The sequence below is a fragment of the Sabethes cyaneus genome, chromosome 3 (genome assembly GCF_943734655.1).
Source record: "Sabethes cyaneus chromosome 3, idSabCyanKW18_F2, whole genome shotgun sequence".
NCBI lineage: Eukaryota > Metazoa > Arthropoda > Insecta > Diptera > Culicidae > Sabethes > Sabethes cyaneus.
In genome coordinates this window covers 208,810,643-208,835,127 of record NC_071355.1, presented here as the reverse complement: position 1 = coordinate 208,835,127, position 24,485 = coordinate 208,810,643, and the positions used below count along the sequence as shown (strand labels likewise).

Here is a 24,485-nt window from a genome sequence, read left to right as displayed (position 1 = left end):
ATCTGATGTTTAACCCGTATATTTTAGTTAAATTGCGTAAAATGTGTAACAAATTAGGTTGTAACTGTTTGTGAGCAGTCATTTATTTTTAGCTGGGAAACGAAATTGTTCATGGGCTATTTTAAAGTACAAAAATGCGATATTTTGGTATCTAAATGTATGAAAATGAAAAAAACTTAGCTTTTGAATCTCAATTAAATTGGATCAAATATTTTTATAAGCTGTCGGGTACGGTGTTTCGATGTCAACTTTAAAATCTAGTCTAGTATGGCATCTATTCGATAGAGCCCATCTATTTCCAAATCGGTTGTCCCCGTCCTTGAACGTTGTGAATGTGGGTCTGCCGGGGTGCGGTCACATTCCACTCATACCAAACCTTATGCGAAGCTACGCATCTCCAGAAGTTGATAACGATTTCCTCTCCTTTTCGGATCTGCATTGGCTCGAACAGGGGGAAAAACATCGAAAACCACGATCCCATTCCTTTGGTGTGCGTGAACGGGTGAATACTGATGTTAATGTCCTTATACAGCACGGAATCGAAATAGCCGGCAATTCCGTGCATGACACAATCCAGCGATGCCTTGAAGCGCACCGTTCGGTAGCGAGAGTTGTCCATTACCTTATCCCGATTGGGATGAACAAATTCGAACAACGGCTGCGGATTGTCGATATGATAAACATTCTTCAAATAGGCCACGTACGAGCCTTCCATACAGCGAGAGCTAACTATACGATCTTTAGTGTGATTGCATTTCTCCAGAGAGCGGATTTGGTTGTAAATTTTAGATGTCATACATGGGTTTATATAGGATGTGGATTTGCCTGTTAAAAAAATAAACCATTAAAATTTGTGTTTCAAACAGAATCAAATTAAACCAACAAGGTATGCTGATCCCATCCGGCTTCAAATGCTTCTGCGCACCATCCAAACATTCAGGCGATAATTCATTATCTCCAAACGACCCGAGTAATTCCGAAACGAGAATATCAGCTTTCTCCGGCGGTTCGAATTCCCTCATATCAGTCGATATCAGTTCAATGTTTTTATCCTTCCACAGTTCCGCGATCAGGGCACTGAGAGTAACAATCGCATTTGGGTTCTTTTCGATGACGTACAGCTTAATCTTGCGCTTGCTGATTAGCGAAGCGTTAAGTGCAGCTCGAACCAAAGGTCCTCGGCCTCCACCGACAACCATAATTATGGACGTACGTGTTTCTATTTCCTCCGTCGGAACGCGATCACGGAGAGCCTCTTCAATTGCATTCTGATACAGAATATATTTGACTGGATCTTTTTCGAAAACTTCATACGTAAAACTGTCCAAGTTGTCATACAAGGGCTGCAGCGGAACTTCCAGCAAATCGTCATAACCCTGCATGGGATCTTTTACAAAATTATTGCGTAAAATATATTTGATGTAGTCCGAATAATGAACTAAACGTTTATCCTCCGGATTAGCTTTGAGAATGAAATGGCAGCTGAATGTACGATGGAACAGCACCAACAATTCCTGATGAGCCTTCGATAGAACCGGATAGTTGTTGGAATTGGTAAGAAAGATGTTGGACGATATTACGATGGCATCGACTGGCTCACCGAGCCAGCGATAAATTTCCTGCTTATTCGGGATATCCGCTGTCAACTCCAAGGCAACTTTAATATGCACATCAGTATCTGCACAGGATCGAAAATTGTTCCACCAAGTCCAGGGATCGCTGGGTTGTAGTTCATTGTTTAAGTCACTGCGCCACATTTTTTGGGCAGCCTTGGGGCTACTCATCGGCAGTTCAGCCAGCAAAACACCCTTCAATCCGTAGCCAATAATCCGTGCCAGATTGGCACAGTTTGCATTCTTTAAGCGTATTATGATATATCCATTTTGAACCAAATGTTCAGCAAAAGACAGTTCCTGTCTCATAGCCGCTTCGCCACGCTTTCGGACGGTCTCATCTTCGGAATCACAATCAACATTGCTACTTAGCCGACAGATCACTCGATTTAGCCACTGAGATGAAGTAAGCAATAAATCGGATCGAGTAAAACGATTGTGACTAGTCTTCAACGGTTCTTCTAGGAACTCTCTCTCAAACCGACGATGTACTACCGGAATCGTAATGGAATGGTAGTTCAATTTGACAGCATTTTCGATTGCTGTCTCCAACTCGTACACAGTGTCCTGATTGAGCGAGATTGAAATTGGAACTTTGTGGTCTGACATTTTCCACACTACTCTGCTGAATGACACGTTTTCTTATTTCACTGGTAAACGGGCTTAATTTTCACTGAACAAAATAAACAGCTTTTTGAAGAAAATAAGCCGTACAAAGCAGAAGGCGGTTTGCTTTTTTTGCTTCCGAGTCTACGTCTACCGTCTACGTACAGCACGCGCTTTGCGCAAAACATAAATAAAACATAAATAGCATATTTCGAGCAGCTTACACTGTTGCCAAAAATATAAACGGTTCAAATATTTATTCACGTGATTTACTGGATTTACTTCAAGAAATTACTTTTCTTTATAGGGTAACGAATATATCTTATCTTATATTGTCCGTTTCTTTGGTATCAAAACGCGATGCTCACTTTTTTGACAGCTTGAAATCGTCACAAAAAGAATCTGCTTGGCTGCATCTGCATGTATAAGTTATAAGTATATATTAAGCTTATCTAACACGTAAGCTATTGATTTACTTCGTCGGATGTGTAAATTGTTAAATTTTGTTAGTTTTAGTTTAGTTTTAGTTAGTTTGATTTTAGCCAAGGTATTAGCATTACATAGCCAATGTCAGGCAGGCAATTGATGCGAAATACATGAAACTGTGAAAATGGTTAGTCGAATTCGTTTTGTGAAATCGCTTTGCGTTTGCCGCCTTTTTCATGTGAGCAACGAAAATGTGACGTCATATCAGCCCCCTGGTGGCAACTCTGAGTCCTATTCGCGATGACGGCATTGAAAAAGATTTTGTAGGCTGCTGGCATTTACAAAAAATTCCATGCCGAACTGTCGACGTGTGCGTGATGACAAAAGCAAAAATAAATACTTCCCTTTCTTTTTTTCTCACGCAAAACCCTGAAAAATATCACCAACGCCGTCATAGCGAATACCGTGCCATCCCCCCGTTGGATTAGTCTGGCTAATAGTAAATCAAGAAAACTGGCATCCTTGAGTAGTTTGTCCGTTTCCGAGGTTTCCGACGTTTTCAAGTAGTTGCAATTTTTTTTAGAAAAATCTGGCATCTCTGGATGTCATTCTCATTGGACAGTTAGTACTTTTTACTTTAGTAGCTGTTTATTTATCAGCTAAAGTTATTTTTAAAATGAAAATGTAAAAGTTCCAATACGTAAAACTGTGTAGATAAAGTTATTCTTACAATTTCGGTTTTAAATAGTGTAGTTTAAGGAGTCATGACTGCCCGCAACATCTTTTCAAAGCATCTGCCGAACATAAAACTTGCCACTCGCTTCGATGCCGAAGGAAACGAAATTCAGGTGATAAAAACAAAAGTACTTTTAGCCAAGACCGGATCAGTCAAATGCAATTTTCTAGGTTGAACGTCGAGAAGATGAAGAGCACAAACGCAAGGAACAAGACATCCTTGATGTTCTCGTACAGGCTGGCTACTATCGCGCTCATATTCAGGGTTTGTCTGTATTCGACAAGATTATCGGCGGAATGACCTGGTGCATCGAAGCTTGTGATTACGATGTAGACGTCGATCTTCTCTTTCACGAAAATTTAACTATCGGCCAAAAAATGTAGACAATCATATTTTTAATATTCGCACAGCTGCGATATTCATTATAATGTATTTCCAGTTCACTGACCGAAAAAATAGTGGTAGTACTTCCGAAAATGAAGTGTCCATTCCAGCTGGAACCCCATCAGATTCAGGGTTTGGATTTTATCAACATTTTTCCCGTGATAGAGTGGTTGGTTAAGCGGTCGGCTGAGAATCGCAGTGAAAAAGCCGAACGGTTGAAAAAGTTGGCCGCTTCCCAGTTCCAGAATTATTTCAAACTTCCTTCGGACGGCGAAGCCAAGCGCCTTCACAGCAGACAGTTAAACAACCTTAAAGCCATTGAAGATCGCTATATTCCGAAACGGCAGTTTAAACGAAAGGAAAAAGGGCCGGATGATGTGATGAGTCGTGTAAGAATCACTCTTATGGAATACGGAGCTACGGATTTTTCGGTAAAAACGAATGTCGACATGCCGGAGCTTGACGATGTGCAATCGGAAGATGATGTTTTCCAAAATGTGCTGCAGAAACCTGAGCAGGAGGTATCTTATCTGTTAGATGGATGTGTGTGCAATTTTTGTTGTTACTTCTTTCGTTATTTTTAGCTTGATTTTGATCAATTATTTACGAATTTATCAGTTGCTGGAGAGGTAATATTTATGCATTCAAACTATTCAAGTAATATAATAAATGGTATTTTCTTTTGTAGCAAAATCTTGCACCGATTGCACTAACCGAAGCGGAGCGTGCGGCTCTTAACCAGCACTATGAAGATCTGAAGCGAGAAATGTCCATTGACACTAGCCAACTATCAGAACAAAACAAAATCAAAACACTTTTAGCAACGAAACTTGCGGCGGAGAAAAAATTGGAGCGAGCCAGAGCTGAAATTGATCAATTACAGAATGTGATGGCTGAAGGTAAAACGCAGCTCGAGAGCATCCAAAATCAGAAAGTTATTCTGGAAGAAGAAATTAACAATTTAGACAACCTGGAAATCGGAGAGGAAAACAACAAAATTTTGTCTTACGTGCAGAATTTGATTGCGCAGAACGAAAACATGAAGCGTCAGGAGATATTATTTAAAGAAAACTGTAAAAAGGAAATGGCTGAACTGCAGGATCAGATTCAGTACGTACCTATAGCAAAAAGTTTACCGGATTTTAAAACAATATATTTAATTTTAGAAAAGCGGAAACCGCAAAACCTTCCAGTGACATTACTTGCTATCAGACTCAGTTGGAGGGAGAACAGGAGAAGCTAAAATCTTTACGCCTGCAGCTGGCCAAGAAAAACCGTGCCTACGTGTCAATTAACCGTCAGCTCGATAACATCCCCGATCGGACAGAGCTGGCGCAGTATCAACGTCGGTTTTTAGAACTTTACAACCAGGTCAGTGCAAAACACCGGGAAACGAAGCAGTTCTATACACTTTACAACACACTGGACGACACCAAACTTTATCTGGAGAAGGAAATGTCACTGTTGAATTCTATTTACGAAAATTACGGCAGTGCGATGCAGTCGTATAATTCTAGGGAGCAATTTGGACAACAATTCGAGAGCATCGTCGAAGGAATCCGTACTAATAAAGCAAAGGTAAACTGTCATTGATGGCACTAAGCAAAAATATTGAACTGTATTTTCTTCAAGGTGAAGAAGAAGTGTGATGACGAACGCGCTAAGCGAGATGGTCTAAACGCTCAACTACTCTGTCTAGTGGAACAGCAACGGAAATACGCTGCTACCGTTAAACAGTTGACCATCGAATGTCAACGCAATGAAGCTCTTTTGATAAGATACCATCAGCTTAAAAGTGCAGCTGACGAAAGAAAACATAAGTAAATTCCAGTAGAATTATTACATTCAATTGGACATAATAGCAATAATATATGTATTACTTTTTATCCATTATTATTACTATCTTGTGTGTTTGATTGGTCTACATCTTTCACTCGCTGCGTCCTCATTTCTTGTTCTATATAGTAATTGAGGTCCTTCAATGGCTTGTAGTAAGTGTGTACGATTTGAGATCCAGCAAACATGGACAGCAAAGCAGCCGCCATGAACTTTACATATTCCTTGGTCGACACTCCGGCGGGCATCTTTAGTGTGTTTCTTGCTGAATCGGTTCCAATTGATGCAATCGAAGTTTCTCTTCAACGATGTCCTTGGCCTGGTGTTTCTTGAAGGTATTATCTGCATCATAGGAAATGTTACACTTCCTCCGTCAATTAGCAAACGCGGTTTTACTCACAAAAGTTGGTTTCCCCGACTCGCCAGTGGATCATGGAAAACTCCAAAGCTGCTCCTAAACCAAAAAACAGCGGCAGAAATCGGTAGATACCTAAAGTTTTTTTGCCTGGCCAGTAATCCAGCACTTTTTGGATTGTCCGACTGCGACGGAACATTTAATTTATTAAGCTGTGCCTACGGTTCTTTACATAACACTTCCAAATCTCACGGCACTAGCACTATTTTTTTACCACAATGTTGTGATTCAAGCAATTGACAGCAAAAACATACACGTTAATCATTTTATGCGCAAAGCATAGTTTCAATCTTGGTTTCAACCGTGCGGAACCTTATTCCGTCAAGGCGGCAAGTTACATATACATTTGAGCAAAAACGACCCGGGCAACCATTTCTTCATGCAAGCCAAAATCAATGAGTGGGACATACACGCTTAAAAAATTTAGCTCTCGAATGAATAAAATTATATCAGAAATGAGTGAGTTTCAACTCGAAAATGAGTAAAAACCGACTCACTTTGACAAAAAGTGGAACAGCCCATAAATATGAGTAATGGAAATTTCTCAATTCTGAGTAGTTTAGGCCGACCTCATAACTGAGTTAAATTTACTCGTAATTTGTGTAAGTACTACTCAGTTTTAGGTGAAATGGCACTCATTTTTGAGTAAATATTGCTCATTAATGAGCTTCTACGTTGAAGTCATAAAAGGAGTAAGAGTTACTCAAAATACAGCCTGAATTCGTTAATTGGGCACGATTGCACTCCAGCTGATTCGCTAATTGGGCCGACTGACAGTTGTTAGAAATTTCTAAACTCGAAAATTCCATACAATTTTGACATTCAAGTTGTCATATAGCCCAATTAGCGAACACCCAATTAACGAACCGCCCAATTAACGAACCACCAATTAACGAAACTTTGCTGTAGTTTGTAAAAAATGTTTGCCTGTTTTGAGCTGTTCCACTTTTCGTGAAAGTGGGTCAAATTTTTTAGGCGTGTAGACAATGTATGTGGTTTGACAGCCACACCGCCGCTTTAAGGGGAAACCGAAAGTGGCTATTGTGCTTCCCGAGAAAATATTTCGTTTTTCAGCTTTATATAGTTGTGCGCAAAGGTAAATCATGTATTATTGACAGTGTAAGCACGTGTAAGTTTTCTATGTTTATGCTCTTATTCTTTGCTTAGATAACATTTGTTTTGTTCTATTACGTACAGACTTAAGCCCCAAACACAATGCATACGGATTTTACTACGTTGCGGCAATTTGACAGTTTTTCCATGGGTTTTCTGTCAAATTTCCGCAACGTAGTAAAATCCGTATGCATTGTGTCTGGGCCTTTACAAACAACACAGTTGCAATGTCTTACGTTAACCGAAAATGATAAAATTTAAATGCTGATTGCGTTTGTAAAAAATTGGTCCATGTTTGAACGGACAAACACGAAGCAAGCTACCCTAGCATTCAGGTGATGAGCGAGAGAGAAATATTGTTGCTTTTCTCATCACTCTTGCGTTGACAGTTTCTTACGAGATTTCGTGTGAGTGTAAAAGAGATACTTTGACTGCGAGCAACCAGAACAGAGCTGCGCGCAACTGTTAGGCGCACAACTTAACCTATACGAAAGAAAAATTTTAGATAATAATCGCAATACCATTCGAAGGATGTATTGCGCCTTAAAAATGCATCTGTATTGGCAGAGCACGCTTTCGCCACGTAATCAGTGCTTCCAGCGCTGTTATCATTTACTAAAACTTGTAATTCAATTTATCGATCTGCGAATTTATCGATGTATCAATAAACGCTCAGAAAAACATAATTGCTAATCACAGAAAATAAATTTTACTGATCATATCGATCTTTACGTGTTCATAAAAGCGACCAATGCATAATTTGGAATTAGTTAATAGATATTTGGTTGCGCACATATTTCGTTGAACTAGCGATTTCCGAAAAAGCAGCAACACAGTATCAAACTTTCGCCACATCAATAAGCTTTTAAAGAGCTTTCAACTTTCGCCGCATCAATGAGCTTAGAGTGAAGTAAACAAACAAAACGCAAAAGCAGGAATCAAAAACGCAATCCGATGCAAGCGGATTAATTAAACATCCTAGTGATCCTACGCATTATTCAGTTGCTGCTGTTAATTTTGATTGAATCGGAATGCCCTGATAAAGAAAACAAACCATTTTTCGGGAAATTTGTAGTCAGTGCGGTTGGCTGCGGATCAGGTTTTTTTGTTTGCAAGCTCCGCTATTTGACATGTATTACCAATACTAATGCAATATTCAAATAAACGTTTAGGTTTTTAACGAACACATGAGATGTACAGTACAGTGTTTGTCGCACTAACACAATAACGTTAGCCACTTTCGGTTCCGCCTTAATATAAATTCTTGAGATCCCATCAGTTGAGATAAAGCATTATTGCAGTTTGCAACAAAAATCTGAACCAAACCACCAAAAGGTAACCGCATGATTTATTGTAGTAATTTAGTATTTGAAAATTTAGCAAATCAATTATTTTCCACTAAAAACACGTTACAAAACTGATATTTTGTCAAGCCACAAACCAGAAAACCTAAATTTTATCTCCTGAGCGCATTATCACCGTCGCAGCAGGAGGATTTGTAATAAACGCCGCAGTATAATAAATTAACAGAAAGGCGAATGCCGCAAGCATAAACAAAGCGGGGAGTGTTGATTTTCCCAAGGATTTCCTGGATTTTCCTACTTATGCTGTTCCAGCAAAAAATAACTCTCGCCCGTTTTGTTTACATTTACGACATCCGCCTTTTCGTTAATTCTATCTAGAATTTAAATTTAAATTTTTGAAATAACCTGGCAACTCTGATTTGGAGGCCGAACTAAAAGCTGAAACTGACAGAACAGGAATTCTCTTCTCAGTTTCACGTGTTTTTGTTACTTATTGTTTTTTTTACATTGAACTAAACTGTAAGTTTATTTTGTGAAATATCTAAACTTTTAAACAAATCAAGCTACATAAGGAAGTAACATCATCTATCGTAGTTTCAAGTTCCTGTTTCGGTTTTTACAAATATGTCGCTGGACAGTGATATCGCGCATATAATTTCTGCTTATAAGCAGGAAATTGGTTTGGATGACCGGCTGAGCAGTGATGATTCTGCTCAACATGGGGAGAGCAATTCAGAGGAAGTGATAAATGACATGAAAAACGAACCACTCGATAGCGATGGTGAGAGTTCCGAAAGTAACAACGATGGACACAAATCCATCTTGAAAAAAGATGCTGATACCGGCTTGGACAGCGCAGAAGACGAACCTCAATTCGCCGAGCTCGATGAACAAACGGCAATCAGTCGACCGAAAGATGACAAAGAGAAGCAATTGATGAACCTGGTCTTCGGGGGAAAAGCCGAACTTGTATCCAACCTTGAACGTGAAGCTAGAATTCATAGCGAGAGTGAGGAGGATTCCGTGGCCGGCGACCGAAAACGGCCAATTCGGACACCTGCTTGGCACGATTCCGACGACGATGAAGACGGAGATTTGCCGCGCAAGAAACGCAGAGCTACGGTCGACCGACAGAGGAAAAACTTCGAAAAACTGTTTGGGAAACAGAAATGGGCGGATTTAGATAGACAGCGTGAAATCGATTCCGACGATGAATTATTGACAACGATTGGTCATGTAGTGAAAGGAAAAAGTACGGACCTTCCAAAGGAGAATATTGAGTTGAAACGGTTGAAGAACTTAAATCGAGAGACTAAAAATGAAGGCGAAATAACAGCGATTCTGTTTCATCCCACTTCGATGGTTGCTGTTATGACTGGTATGAATGGATTGGCATCAATCGTGGCCGTTGATGGTACCAAAAATGAAAAGTTACATACGATTGGATTGAAGAAATTTAAGATTGCTTGCTGTCGAATGACTCCGGATGGAAACGAGCTGGTGATGGGGAGTTTTCGAAAGTTCTATCATATTTACAACATGATCTCCGGAGAAAGTGACACCCTTCAGCTTAAAGGGGAAGGTGTTTGGAGCATGAAGAACTTCGAGATATCGAAATGTGGTAAATACTTAGCGGCTGCGGGTGGATTCGGAGAAATTCATTTGCTAGATGCTAGGAGTAAGGAACTTTTAACAACTATTCAGCAGAAACATTGCTGTTCATCATTATGCTTTACACCGGATTCAAAGTATCTTTTCGCTCACAGTACCGATAATGAAGTGTCAGTTTACCATATCGAGAAGCGGCGGTTTGTAAATGTTTTTACCGATGACGGTTGCGTCAATGGCTCTTTTATAACGATTTGCCCAAACGGCCGCTTTGTAGCTACCGGAAGCAGACAAGGGATCGTCAATATATACCTTCTGGAAAAACTGTTCAAAGAGAAATTTCCGGTTCCGGAGAAAACTATTTCCAATTTAACCACTTCCGTGGGTTCCATTGCATTCAACCTCAGCAGTGAACTATTGGCGATTTCTTCTCCTGAAGTGGAAAATGCCGTCAAACTTGTGCACATGAAAAGCGGAACTGTTTATCGAAATTTTCCGACGATGAAGGCCTCATTAGGTCATGTAACACGCGTGCAGTTCTCGCCAGGCGGAGGTTATTTTGCGATGGGCAACCGGGAAGGAATCGTAACGTTATTTAGAGTTAAGCATTATCAAAATTATTGATCTGTTCAATAAAATCTAAATTAAATTGACGTAAACCTTGTTCCTTTGATACAGAATTTAATTTAGAAAGCCTTGAAATCCAAGTTCGCGATATCTAACATATAGTTTAGTTTTACAACTGGCTAATTTACCTTGCAGTACTTAAAAGTCATCCAAATCCATCACGGAAGCCTGATTGAGGAAACGCTTGTACAGGGCCATAAACTGCGCAACGAATGCCTCCAGGTGGAAAATGTGTTTGCTTCCCTGTTGCATCCGATGCTCGTACAGTCCGGCGTAGTTTAGCGTTTGCGTTTTAATGCTCATGTCACAATTCTTCACCAGATTTTCTACTAAACCGCGAAAAATGATGTCCGCCGGAACACCCTGCGAAAGGAGCTCGTACAGACGCTCTCGAACGGCTTCCAGCTTTTGCGGGCTTTGCTCTTGAATGATCTGATTGGCTGTTTCCTTTAGGAAAACTTGCCAGTCGATTTCCGGCACGTCCTGGTTTACTGTGAACGGGTACTGCTGTACCTTACAAGCCTCCAACATTAAGATCGCTCGCCGGAGATTGCGATCCGATTTCTCCGCTATTTTTGTTGCCATCTCCGATGGAATGTGAAGGTTTTCCTTCTTACAAATGGCCTGAAAATAAACATTTTTTTAAAAGCCGTCTAAATAATGAAGCAAAAACTACAAACATTCAGAATTCCAACGATCTGTTCGTTAGTGGGAGCGGACACTCGAATGCCCAAGCATCGACTTTTGACGGCCGGAATAACCCGAGACGTTGAGTTGACGCACAAAATCAACCGACAAGTGGCCACATATTTTTCCATAGTTCTTCGCAAAGCATGTTGGGCATCTTTGGTCAAATCATCAACTTCCGACAGGACAATGGTTTTAAACTCGCGCTGACCGCTCGGATCAATCTGCTGGGTTTGTGCAATCTGCTTGATCATGTCGGTTATGACGACACGATCGTAAATACCGGCATCCGATGGATTTACCTCGATGTGATAGTTGCTGCTGACCGTCATGATGTCCACCTTTCGATTCGAGGGCGTCGTGAAGTTCATGACCTCATTTCGCAATCGTTCAACTCCAGTACCGTACAGTTCCCGCAAGAGACACATGATTCTTGTTTTCTTACCAGCACCGGACGGCCCGTAAAACATCAGATGGGGGAAATCGCCTTGCGCGCAAAGGTTGATCAATTGCGAGGCTTGCGTTTTGTGGTAGTCCAGCTTGCCCAGCTCACGCGGACGGTATCGGTCTACCCACAGAGACATTTTCAGAATATTTCGAAACGGAAACTAGGTTTATGCCGAAAATAAGTGATAAAACTATTCTTTACAACACTTGAATTGTTTTTTGAAAGCTGAAACAAGAAACAACAAAAAATGCGCGCACTGCCACAAGAGCTAAAGCCAGAGATGCCAGATTTCGGAAATTAAAAATATTTGTAACTATACTCGATAATAAAACAACTGCTCGAAATCAGATTCAAATGCGCGTTACGGATTAGGGTAACGTATATATTTTGGACGATTGTATACCATTCCCCCGAAAACCATTCCCCAGAATTCCAAACCTTAGAATGATCCATTCCCCAGAAAACTATTTTCCAGAATATGCCATTCCCCAGAAAACCATTCCCCAGAAAGTCATTATCCCGAAAATACCATTCCCCAGAAAGCCACTTCCCAGAACCTACCATTCCCTAGAAAATTTTGTCTCAGAATTAGCCACTTCTTAGAAAGTTATGATAGATCATTCGGGCGAACGTCACTGGGCTGAATATCAATAGCTCTAATAACACTAGCTCGACTGTAATTCAAGCGGTTTGGAGGATCTCACAATTTCAGTGGTGAATCGTTACGAGGACTAAAGCTTTTGTAACTAACGGTCAATAAACCTATAGACAAACGAATAAAAAGAGGTGTTTCCTGCCGAAAAACAAAAAAAGTTGTCACAGTGTTGTGAATCAAACAGTTAGAATCAACAGGTATTGAAGATTGCAAGAAAAATCCTCACATCGCGGTTATCTTGACTGTTGAACCAAACCATCAAAAGATCACCGCAGAGCAGATTTCTGTAATTTAATACATGAAAATTTACTAAATCAATTGTTTTTCATCAAAACCATGCTACAAAACTGTCATTTTGTAAAACTGCAAACCATAAAACCTAAATTTTAGTATTGCGTTTATCTCGCGGTTATCTCCTGAGCGCGTTATCACCGCCGCTGCAGGCGGATTTTTCATAACCGCCGCAATAATCAGTTACTATGATTGAGTATAAAGAACAAACAGCTGGAATTTATTGCGATACCTAACTGAATTGAAGATTTCCAGGACCTGCACTGCCTAAAAGCATTGTAGTACTGTACCTTAGTTCGCCCCCTTTTTGAAAATGCCATCGCGCACCTAATTTGGACTCAGCATAAATTTTATTGGAAGCTTCAAAATGGACGAGTGCAGAAGGGGTTCAAACAATTGGCCTTGCGTAATTTGCCTTGGCACACCCCAGAAAATTTTCCCCTTTATCCCGATCGCTATGGTTACCCGTTGCGTCTGGGCCCATAACCTGTAGAAGAACACGAGTTGTTTATTAACACGGTTTATTAACAAAGAGTTTAACTCACACCAGAGCTAGTGGTATTCATAGTAAACGTATAAACCTAAGGTTGCTTAGTTTACAAAACTAATGTTGGGTCTGTATTTCAACATAGTAAAGAAGACTTATAGCAAATTCATAAATTAACCTGGGTGCGTGCTAATTCGAACCCGAAATTTATGAACGATACGGGCAGTTTGACAGATCGACCCGTAAACCATAACGCTAGACAGTTTTAACCTTCTGCGGCTGAGGTGGCAGTCTGACAGACACCAGAAATCTGAAAAATGCAACGGTTGCGTTATGTATTGTATTTTTATTCTAAAGTTTGCAGTGTCTTCCCGACTCATATCTGCGGTCTTATTACATCCAATAGGTTGCTAAAGATATGTACTCAATTCTAAAATAATAATAATTAGAATTTACATCATTCAATAATAGCAATTATTAAGCTTAGTTTAGGTGTCCAGTAGACTACCACGTCAGCACAATCGTTAAGATTAGGGCACCTCAGCCGCAGAAGGTTAACCTGCGCTTCAAACTAAATGGTATCAGCAATGCAATCTCGGTTAATTTATGAACGCTTTGACAGCACTTCGATTAAAACTGAGTGCTAATCGGCCTGACCCAGGTTAATTTATGAATTCGCTATTATTTAGAACAAGATTTTAATGGATAAACTTGATATTTGGATAAATTTCAATTAAGTTTCGACCATATACTGATACACGGAAGCCCAATGTGAATACATAGACAGGTGAAGAAGAGGACACATTTTCTTGGTATTAGAGAAGTTAAAAATATAGACAAAAAATAACTACGCAATAATTGAATGGCTATTGGTATGGAAGCGGCCTGAATGTATTTGTGTGAGAATAGCAGTTGTACGCAAACTAATTGAGCGCTTCTCCTCTATCCCTGTCTATTTACCCTCATTGACGGAAGCCTCCTTTAAACAGCATGTATGTTGAAGCACACCCAGATATTCAAAAATATGTAAAAATTTACCAATAAATATAGTTTACCTGTGTATAAACTTTATAATTTGGACATCCGAATAAAAATGTACTATGAAAAAATATTGCATTTCACTATAACAGAATTTCGAAAAACAAACCCACGCATTATATTTTCTTGTATTTCAGGGCAGCAGACGACACTATGGAGCGCGAAAAGCTATGGCAGATAATGCACAAGAATGGGGTTCCGGACAAACTGACGCGGCTGATTAAAACTACCCTGGAGCGAGTGATGGGTTACGTGCGTGTTTCGAGGGCACTCTCAAGTCCCTTCAAATCGCGCAAAGGGTTGCGGTAAGGTGATGGACTGGCCTGTATGTTTTTGCCATCGAAACGAGAGGAACGATCCTCAGCAAAGTAGCCAACGGCTAGCCTTCGCAGTAGACCTCGACATCATGACTAAAAACCTTGGGACGGCGGAGGCAATCTGCGCCAAATAAAAAACGGAGGCTAGGAAGATTAGGTTACAAATCAATGCGGCGAAAACTAAATATATATATGGTAGGAAGAGGCTGCAGAGAACACAATGTTCGCCTCCCACGGACAGTGACTATTGACGGCAAAGAACTGGAAGTGGTTAATAAGTTCATATATCTGAGTTCACGAGAAAGCTAAACCGACGACGCAGTCAAGCCTGAAATAGAGCCTACTTTATCCTTCGTAAGACTTTTCTATCAAGCAGCATACGTCACCGTATGAAGTTGACGATGTAAAAAAACGTTAAACTGAAAGGTAGTCCTCTACGGACTTGAGACCGTAAGCTTGCTTACAGAAGACATGTGCACTTGTCGCATTTGAACGAAAGGTGTTGCAGATTAGGTGGCGGAATGCAAATGGAAAGCAGAGAGTGGTGCAGGCGTATGAACCACGAGCTGTAGGCACTATTTAGTAAGATTTTCAAATCCCTGGCGAAAGTCGGCCACGCGGTTACGATGGACTGGCTACGCCGCGAAGATTCCGGACGACTGTGCGGCGAGATCTCTTCTCTTCAAGTACTCCACCAGCATCAGGGATATAAGGGTTCAGTGAGCTGGATGGCTCGACCAGGTTGAAATTCGCTTGTGAGTGACGAGAAGCTCGAGGAATTAACCACGAGTTGCGCAGGCCCAGTTGGAGGATAGAACAGTTCTTGATACGGCACAAGTTACGCACTCACTAATGTGTTGAGGAGGAGCTCCCCTTAACTCAGTAGAATTCAAGGCAACGTATGATTCAATCAAGCGAAATGGGATATGGTGCTTGAACATGGTTTCTTAATAAAGCTGATTAGGTAGGCTATTGCGTGCCATCCTTAACAGGTCGACGTAACGCGTCAGTATAGCGGGTGAAGCATCGTTCGTTACGTTAGATGATTTAAAGCTAAAGGCCATCAGGCAAGCTGCGAGAGTAGAGCTCATCATAAAAAGTAGGGCTCATCATGCCACCACTATAAGTACATTTGTAGATGGGATAGCAACAGAATTTCAATAACGTAGGATGAAATGGTAGTATCAACGAGCGCGGAATGAGTTGGCCACGATCCTGAAGAGGAAAATGCGCCAGAAGGAGGACAGAGATCGTGAGAAGCTGGAACAACTATTCCTAATGGCTAATGACACGCGCAAGTTTTACCAGAAGGTGAACCAAACTTTTAAGGGCTACACACATAAAGCTGATATGTATAGGGACGAGGAAGGGGAACTAATCCCTAACAAGCGCGAGGTGGTCGACAGGTGGAACCAGTTCTTCGATGAGCACCTTAACGGCGATATAGTAGAAGACGCATCGAAAGTTAACCTAGGAGTGCCTACAAACGACAACAGAGTGCCGGCTCCCAATCTTGAAGAAATTCGGCGAGAAATCGGTCAGCTGAAAAATAACAGGGGCCCTATTCTCACAGTCACCTCACCGGAGAAACTACCGGAGGAGTGGATGTAAGCTGTAGTCTACCGCGGCATTACGCTGGTCAACGGTGTCTACAAGATGCTCTCTCAGATTTTGTTGCGTCATCTATCCCCAATAGGAACAGAATTCGTAGGGCAGTATCAGGCGAACCCGGATCAAATTTTTACAACGTGCCCACGCATCATATTTTCGTGGATTTCAGAGCAGCATACGATACAGTTGAACGCGAACAGCTATGACAATTAATCACGAATACGGTTTTCTGGACAAACTCACGCGGCTGATCAAAGCTACCCTGGAGCAACTGATGTGCTACGTGCGCGTTTTGGGAACACTCTCCGGTCCTTTCAAGTCGCGCAGAGGTTTACAGCAAGGGGATGGGCTGTCCTGTATGTTATTCGCAATTGAAGGTGTGATCCGGCGAGTGGGCATCGAAACGAGAGGTACGATTTTCAGCGAGAGTAGCCAACTCCTAGCCTTCGCAGATGACATCAACATCATTTCTAGAAACCTTGGGACGGCGGAGGCAATCTACGCCAGACTAAAAATGGAGGCTACGGGGATAAGGTTACAAATCAATGCGTCGAAAACTAAATATGTGGTAGAAGAGGCTCCAGAGAAAGGAACGTTTGCCTTTCAAGCTTAATCAGACCGCACTACGGACTTGAGATAGTCTCTTTGCTTACGGAAGACATACATGCATCGGTCGTATTTGGACCATGAACCAACGACCATGAGTTGCAGGAACTACTTGGAGATTCCCATGCAAAATTTAGGAGGCAACGATGGGGCAGCCACGTTACAACAATGCAGGACGACTGTGCAGTGAAATCCGTTCTATTCAAGAACTCCACCGGCACCAGGAATAGAGGGGCCCTGCTAGATGGTTCGACCAGGTTGAAGCCGACTTGCGTGTGTCGAGACGCGCAAGGAATTGGCGACGAGTAGCCAGGGACCGAGTACAATAGAGAGAAATTCTTGATACGGCAAGAGCAACCCCGGTTCTCGGTTGGTAAAGTAAAAGGATCAAATGGACAAGACAAACGTGGAGGAGACGCAACTTAGCCGACTACATCCGGACTGTAGACGAGAACCAGTCATGGCGCTAGGTGAATATCATGGCAGATAACCGTCGACAATGGAAATTTTTGATATCATCCATTTGTTCAGCTAAACCGACGGACACGAATCAATAAGTAATTTAGCGTTAACCCCGTCTATTGCATGTATTCGACAATCGAACGAGAAGTGTGTTTTCCAACCGGGACGCTGTTAGGCAGATTTAGTATTACAGGTAAAACAATTCGTGAGCTTTTAACATTCATTGCATTTTCGATATTTTATTAGTTCATTTGGAAATAAAATACATTTATTCGTTATAAATTAACTTTAAACTAAATAGGGAAAATACTGCCGCATAAGTAAACATAGCTGCCGTATTAAAAAGTCAATGTTAAAAACGAAACATTTACAGCTTGCTTGAGTAGCTTTATCAATCTGCAGTAGAGTAACCATCTATACTCTACCATTGTGGCTGTTAAGTATCTAGTATGGTCTTAAATCTATTAAACTGGGTAAAGCTGATATAACTTGGCAAATTTGTTGTTAGCCTGACATGCAAACTGTTTTCTCTTCCATTGCTAAATTTGTTCTAGAGGGACTGGAAGGAGTTTCTGTTGGTGTTCAAATAACATGCGCTTCAAGTTGAAAAAGCGAGTACCTAACCTTACGCCTAGTAAATTGGGCGTTATCCTTTTTTGCTAAAATAGCTAAATTGACGAAGAAAATGAATTGGTTTCGTTGTTCCGCATTCTCTGTCTCTAGTTTGCACAACAATAGTTTCGGTGCAAGTTGAGGGGCTAGTGTACATTATTTATCAGTCTGTTTAAAGTAGCTATCTCTTAGTTAGCGGCCAAATATTGCAATGTTGATCACCATTAGTGCTGTTGCTTCTTCTCAGCACATTATTATGTTGTGGTTTAAATGTAAATGGTACATTCAGCCGTTTTCGTTTTGCTACGGAAATCTTCACAAATGGCATGCCGTTCGTTGCTATACTAATCATGTGGCAATAGCCGTTGAGGGTTACAGTGGGATTATAATGGCCTAGGTTTTAAAATTCTTATAAATGATTCCAACAATCAGTCAACAGTCATAAGGGGGTGGGAGAAAGATTAACATCGAGCCACCATTGCTGCTTCGATCTACCTTGCGGCATGTGAGTAGAAAACAAAAAATCTAGAGGTACCTAACGTAGATTTTTTATACGACAATCATTTTCAATAGCTAGGTTGGTACTTATTGGGACAGAAATAGTGACAAATATTCGTTGACGTTAGCTCGATTGGGGAAATCTATAAGGTACATTAATTATGACGAAAACGGGAACTTGCTATACTTACCTTTATCTTACACGAACCCGTAACATCTATCGAATATTAAAAGCCTACCGTCAGCGTTTCATGGAAAAAATTCACATCAAGGACATGCATAGACAGGTATCCTTCACACGAATCTATCGTAGTGAAACATTAAATTTACAAATAACCTAACACGGTTCGTTAGGAAACATCCATGTTCCGATGCACTGTAACCGGAACGAGAATGTGATGTCCAGCTCCATAGATGCCCGTTCGCGAAACCGATGTTGGGGAGGGCAGAACCGTCTGCGTAGGGTCGACGAGCTTCTGCAGCTGATGCTGGTGTTCCTGGTCATCCGCAGCATGCACTTGCTGGTAAGGTTGAGCTTTTCCAGACGCTAATGTCAGAAAGTTCTGATGATTACTGTATGGACTTGACACTGACGTATTGATCGAAGCCGAGTCGGACATTGACATGCGTTTGCCAGAAGCATTCGGGGCCACTGGTTCCGCGTTCGACAGACACAAATGCTCGGATTCTTCGTGATGGGTCATGGTTGAATAACCATGATCCGATGAGCCGGCATTCGGTCGTCGATAATTGGAAGACATTTGGTAAGGTGAAGTCACGTTTGGAAAAATCACATAATTTGCATTGTTTTGGCCGTTCAGCAGCAGGTTTTGCTTGGCACTCGAGCGACTGATGTCGCAATCATCCGGGGGATTGTGATCTTCTATATCGAATCGAGACAGTGGCAGTCCATTGCAAGGGTCCGCTACCAGATCGTCGTACAGTTGATCAGAAGCTCCACTCTGGTCACTGTTCTGACGGTAGCAGTACATAGCAAATCCTACCACGAGGCATAGGGCGAGTATAGCACCGGCTACCGGACCGATCGCACTGTAAGCTGGAGGCAGAACGGACTCCATGATGTTATTGCTAATAACATCACCGTAAGGTGTAACCGAACCAAAGATCCCGTTGAAGCAAGTTAGCTGTGACGTACAAAAGGGAGTGTTGAGAGTATTTTCCCCATCGATATCTACCTGACACCACTCGCATCCAACTAGTCCTGCAGAAAAATAATCGCAAAACTTAATAAATTAAGCAAGTTTTTGCATCACAATTGTCTTACCTAAACACTCGTTCTGTGTAGTGTAATCCTCACAATTGATATTTGAACAACTTTTCAACTCGAACTCGCTCTCGTAGTTGAGAGCGTGCATAGAGATAAGTTCTTCCGGAAGTGGAGAGCACAGAGGAATGGAGTCTGGAGTAGGCTTTCGGTTTCCACCATTCGCTGTTGTAGCATCCTTCAGACATGCTGTTTCATTGGGATCCTCGGAATAATCTAGAGGACACTCACAAGGGCACTCGCACTCGGTTTGCTCCATCCGGTTGCAGTTGAGGCAAGAATTACCGACCTAGGGTGAGAAAACAAAATAATAAAATGTGCACTTTTTGAACAAAACCATACAGGTTTGAACCGAAGGGTTTTAGAATGTCATGCGATTTTGTACGCGGATGTTATAGTTCATAGACAAATGAAAGACAACAATATTTGGAAAAACTTTTACGTCTTCTGTCCTACGATACTTAGTACAATTTATGAATTTTAAAAATAAACTATGTCTGTGAAAATTAGAAATATTTTCTTGGAATTTTCTGGGCAAATAAAGGACCTTCAAGTTGTAAAATATTATTTTCGTCGGCCAAAATTTCATTTAATTCTGGGACATAGCGGTTCGTTTTCTACAACTTTCCAGATTCAGATCCCGATCCAGAAGATTTTCCAGATGTTTAAGGGGAAAGTCAAGTCAATTCGACCTTATCTAATATTCAAACTTCACAAATAAAAAATTGTTGTATTAAATTCAATTAGGCACAATACTTACCGTACTGCAGGGACAAAACGCTCCACCATCGTTGGTTGTATTGACCACGCCGATGAAAACATTCGTTCCCGGGATCAGCACAATCTGGTATTTGGTCTTTTCACCGTACATCAGATTTGTTACCACCTCCGTGAGGGACATATTGAACTGATACAAGCGTTGCACCGTTCGATTAACATAGTTGTAGCACATTTTCTTCGTGACCAGCTGCTTGTGATTGAGGATATCGTTGGCGACCTGCGACTCCTTGTGGGTGATGTGCTCCAACGTGCGCCGGTTGCTACCGATGGCCGGTTCGATCAGTTTCGGGTGCGCAATCAAGTAACCACGATCATCCATCAGGAAGCACTTGATGTTGTCGGCGTTGCACACACCGGAGGACGATTCCGTGAGCAGCTTGTAGAAAAATCCCTGGCTGAAATCCAACGCCACAACGACGATCGGTTTATCGTTTTCGGTATTGTGTAGGGCATCAGCAATTCCCTCGAATATGGTGTAAGAAACGCTGACAATGTAGCCAGCGCCTCCGGCGTCCAGATAGGGTTTAGTAACCACCACTTTTCCAGGATACTGCATAGCTTTAACGAACCACGGTCGTTTGGATGGTTCGATGTCACTGTCGAGCAACCCGCCCGGGTAAATCTGCATAACACCATTCACAGTGGCAGCATAGCGGCGGATAATGTATTTGCTCAGCTTACTGTCACCGTGTTTTCGTCTATAGTTGGAGATAACTTTCAGCAGTGCCAGCACATCGCTGCGTACTTCCGGCAAAAGTCCAGGATTGGCGAAAAGAGATGTGGTGTCCTTCAGGTATGCCATAATATTCTGAATTGTTCGAAGTGTATCTTCGTCATTAGAACCATCACGATTGTTACGAATGTGCGCGTAGGGCGATTGAAACGAAGAAGCACTAAGGTAGAGCGTAGAATCGTCAGCAAGGGCAAGCTGTTTCATAAGACGACAGACTCGGGGGCCCTCAGCGACGGAGGAACCGAGATCACTGGGCAGCGAATTAGATGAAGTACTTGTCGGGATGGGTCGTTGAAGGTGAGCCGAATAAATGTCGATTCGATGATATATTAAGTCGGTTAACAGGTTGCGGCTGTTGTAACCGTTGCTGCTTATGAAGCTGTAATCCATGTTCGATCGAGAATGATAATATTGGAGCTGCTGGGTTTGACTGTATCGAGCGCTTGCTCCGTTAAGGAGAATGTTCGGACTCCGGTCGTCGTTGATGGTACGAACTATACAAGCAACATAGAAGCGAGCTCGCTTCCATAAATAAACTTTTTGCTGTCTGGTTTTCGGCTCGATGATTGTTAAATTACCGCTGCTTTTTGAGAGTAGAGCTTCGATGTTAGCAGCACTAAGCCCACGCTCCAGCAGAGTGATGTTTGTGATGAAAAAGTTCTCTCGTGCTGCAAGCGGCCTGGGAAATGAAGGATGCATAATCGTTATTCCCCGCAAGTCCATCAGAAAAGCGTAACTTTCGTCGTCCTGCTTATAGTAGGAGATGTCCTCTACCAAATCACTGAGATACAGGTCAATCCCCATCAATCCATGCGTAGCCACAGGAACAGAAAGACTAACCAAAGTATCATGAGTTATTGCTTCATGATAAGGCAGATGTATTCGTATTCGATCTTCAACAAAGCTCTTCTCGGTAAGAAAAGGCTCCATTAAAGCAAGTACAAATCGGTGTGCATCAAAACTGTGTTTTGAAATCATAACCAGTTTGCCTGGCCTCGGTTTAAAAAAGATGCCACTGATATTGTACTTGGCAAAGTTCTGCGTCGTAAAGTCTGCGATAAATTGCTTTTCGTAGGTGATTTCCCGTTCATCTAGCAGGATCAAACAACTGTTTATAATCACTGGGATTGGAAGCCTTGATTGTCCTTCGGCGATTGTTCTAATTACCGATCGTGCAGCGGCAGTTATTGGTGAGAGCTGCGCTCTACCCAAGTATAAAAATACGATTGGAAGTTCCGTGCTCACTTCTTTGTATGCTTCGCTTAAAGACCTGAACGCGTAACGAAATGCTGCCACGTGAACGGCAGCCGAAGCTGTTTTGTTCAGTGAATCCACGAATTCCACCAACCGGTCCTTATTATCTATGGTAGCATTCACGAAGGGAGTATTACTACAGTGATGCAAGTTTTCCGTTGTCGTCAGCTTTTGACTGACTGCGATAATAGCGATACGATCGTTCTCATTTAGCAGATAGATGATAAATTTCACGATCGCCTTCGCCACTTCTAGTTGGTCGAAACTGACCGAGTTTCCGATGTCTAATAAAATCATAAAATGCTTACTCCTCACAGAGGACAAATATAGTGACTTCAGTCTACCGTCACGTGGATAGTAGTGACACTTAAAAGCGCTTCCTTGATCAAAGGCCGATAAGAAAAACAGTTGCTTGAGGTTGTAGAAATTACTCTGCATGTGAGCAATCTGATCCTGAAATCGCTTTTGTAAAATCTGATTGTTATCGTCTACCGTTTGATCGTTTATGCGGATCCGAGGCCGATCTTCCGGACTCGTTGGAAATGCCGAGAAGTCTAGGAAATCTGATTCACCAGACAACTGTTTCATTACTGAGGTGCTACTGCTACTGCTACTACTGCTGGAAGAATTCATTGATTTGGTGTTTTGGATGAAGCTTTGCAAATCGAAATGCGGCTCGTCATCCCACGGATTGATCAGTTCGTTACTGTACGGACACGGACTGATGAGAGTGTTGTATTTGGCACTCTGGCGAGCAACGGTGTCGTAAATAAATGCACGCAACCGGTCGACCACTGCTACCGATTGATCAAACTTTGCAGTCAGCTTCTTGGTAATCCTATCGAGTTCGTCGATATCATTGCGGATGACCGAAGTAAATTCCATCGTATCGTACAGTTCCTACAAATAAAAATTCGATTAAATATATACTATACTAAAAATGTATTTAAAAACCAACCTGTACAACCGGAACATCAAGCTCTTGATTGCGTATTCGCTTTAGCTTCAACTCCAGCAACTTGGACAGCTCTAAAACACTATAGTCCCGCTCACCAGGGCCGATTTGTTGCTGTTGCTGTTGCTGTACTTGTGGTGATGCAAAGGGGAACAATGCGGCCGGTCCACCGACAACCGAGGGCATTGAATTGCTGCTGTGTGGTGTCGATATCGGTGAAGAAGGCACTTTGCTGCTATTATCGAAACTTATCTCACTACCACTTAGATTACTTATCAAAGGAACTATGTTATTTACAAAGATATGATTGGAAGCAAAAGCTTGCCGACAGCTACTAATAAACAATGCCGCTGCTATCGTCAGCAGCCCTCGGTAATACTGCTCACGAAGATTGGATACCATTTTTCAATTTTTTTTGCTTAATTACAATTCCAAATGTCGTCTCGATTCAGCTGAAGCTGAAACTGATCATGGCCATCGATTTGTTTATAGTAAAGCGAAGTACCTATACGTTCTTATTTCGCTTCTTCTTAATCTCTTTTGCGGGAACCTTTGTCGGAACGCTTTGTTGTTTACGATTTTTCTTTCCTTTTGGATAGCTGGAGCTGGAGCTGCTCGTTTTTCGTTCGCTGCTGTTACTGCTGATGATGATACTTTCCATTCGATTTGACTCGCTGTTGGAATTCCTCCTCTTCTTCTTGCTCTGATCCAATCATATTTTCTTCACTAGCGACAAGGATGAAGAAAAAAGAACACTCTCGTTGTGCTCTTTTGCTTTTCAGAACGATATTTATCATTAAAATATCCACTGGAGAACGGGGAATAGAACAACACTGGGTTTAGCACTAAATTCGCGTTGAAAACTAGCTAAATTAGAAAAAGTTTACAGCTGATGAGCCATTTGTTGCTTGCTTTAATTTCAGTACTTTTTTCATGTTGAACATTCACTAGCACTACAAAGATCACTGAAATGCGAGATACTTGCAGCGTTGCCATTCAAGTTTTATTGGCCAAAGTGGTAATAAAAACTAAGACGATGATTGTTTGAAGCGAAAGTTTGAGGTCGATAACTCCAATTTTGGTATATATTTCGATTCC

General features: G+C 41.6%; 5 protein-coding genes across 5 annotated transcripts; 2 read left to right on the top strand and 3 right to left on the bottom strand.

The window, feature by feature from the left end:
* Window positions 1–41: 41 nt before the first annotated feature.
* On the bottom strand, window positions 42–2,349 carry LOC128742636 (protein arginine N-methyltransferase 5). The gene is made up of 2 exons (XM_053839057.1): window positions 884–2,349; window positions 42–825 (listed from the first exon to the last, which is right to left on the bottom strand). Exons 1-2 carry the CDS (start codon window positions 2,220–2,222, stop codon window positions 293–295), a joined length of 1,872 nt encoding a protein of 623 aa, XP_053695032.1. The 5' UTR covers window positions 2,223–2,349; the 3' UTR covers window positions 42–292.
* Window positions 2,350–3,326: 977 nt separating this feature from the next.
* LOC128741801 (coiled-coil domain-containing protein 93) lies at window positions 3,327–5,651 on the top strand. The gene is made up of 7 exons (XM_053837854.1): window positions 3,327–3,493; window positions 3,552–3,760; window positions 3,821–4,286; window positions 4,350–4,394; window positions 4,454–4,875; window positions 4,932–5,343; window positions 5,398–5,651. Exons 1-7 carry the CDS (start codon window positions 3,410–3,412, stop codon window positions 5,587–5,589), a joined length of 1,830 nt encoding a protein of 609 aa, XP_053693829.1. The 5' UTR covers window positions 3,327–3,409; the 3' UTR covers window positions 5,590–5,651.
* Window positions 5,652–8,911: 3,260 nt separating this feature from the next.
* Window positions 8,912–10,665, top strand: LOC128741984 (U3 small nucleolar RNA-associated protein 18 homolog). Its single transcript, XM_053838139.1, has 2 exons — window positions 8,912–8,952; window positions 9,028–10,665. The coding sequence occupies exon 2, from the start codon at window positions 9,058–9,060 to the stop codon at window positions 10,663–10,665; it is 1,608 nt and encodes a 535-aa protein (XP_053694114.1). The 5' UTR covers window positions 8,912–8,952; window positions 9,028–9,057.
* A 76-nt stretch (window positions 10,666–10,741) lies between these two features.
* LOC128741985 (replication factor C subunit 3) lies at window positions 10,742–11,986 on the bottom strand. The gene is made up of 2 exons (XM_053838140.1): window positions 11,349–11,986; window positions 10,742–11,292 (listed from the first exon to the last, which is right to left on the bottom strand). The coding sequence occupies exons 1-2, from the start codon at window positions 11,937–11,939 to the stop codon at window positions 10,807–10,809; spliced, it is 1,077 nt and encodes a 358-aa protein (XP_053694115.1). The 5' UTR covers window positions 11,940–11,986; the 3' UTR covers window positions 10,742–10,806.
* A 5,526-nt stretch (window positions 11,987–17,512) lies between these two features.
* Window positions 17,513–24,279, bottom strand: LOC128744659 (VWFA and cache domain-containing protein CG16868). The gene is made up of 4 exons (XM_053841823.1): window positions 23,391–24,279; window positions 20,426–23,332; window positions 19,666–19,954; window positions 17,513–19,602 (listed from the first exon to the last, which is right to left on the bottom strand). The coding sequence occupies exons 1-4, from the start codon at window positions 23,787–23,789 to the stop codon at window positions 18,731–18,733; spliced, it is 4,467 nt and encodes a 1,488-aa protein (XP_053697798.1). The 5' UTR covers window positions 23,790–24,279; the 3' UTR covers window positions 17,513–18,730.
* Window positions 24,280–24,485: the final 206 nt, after the last annotated feature.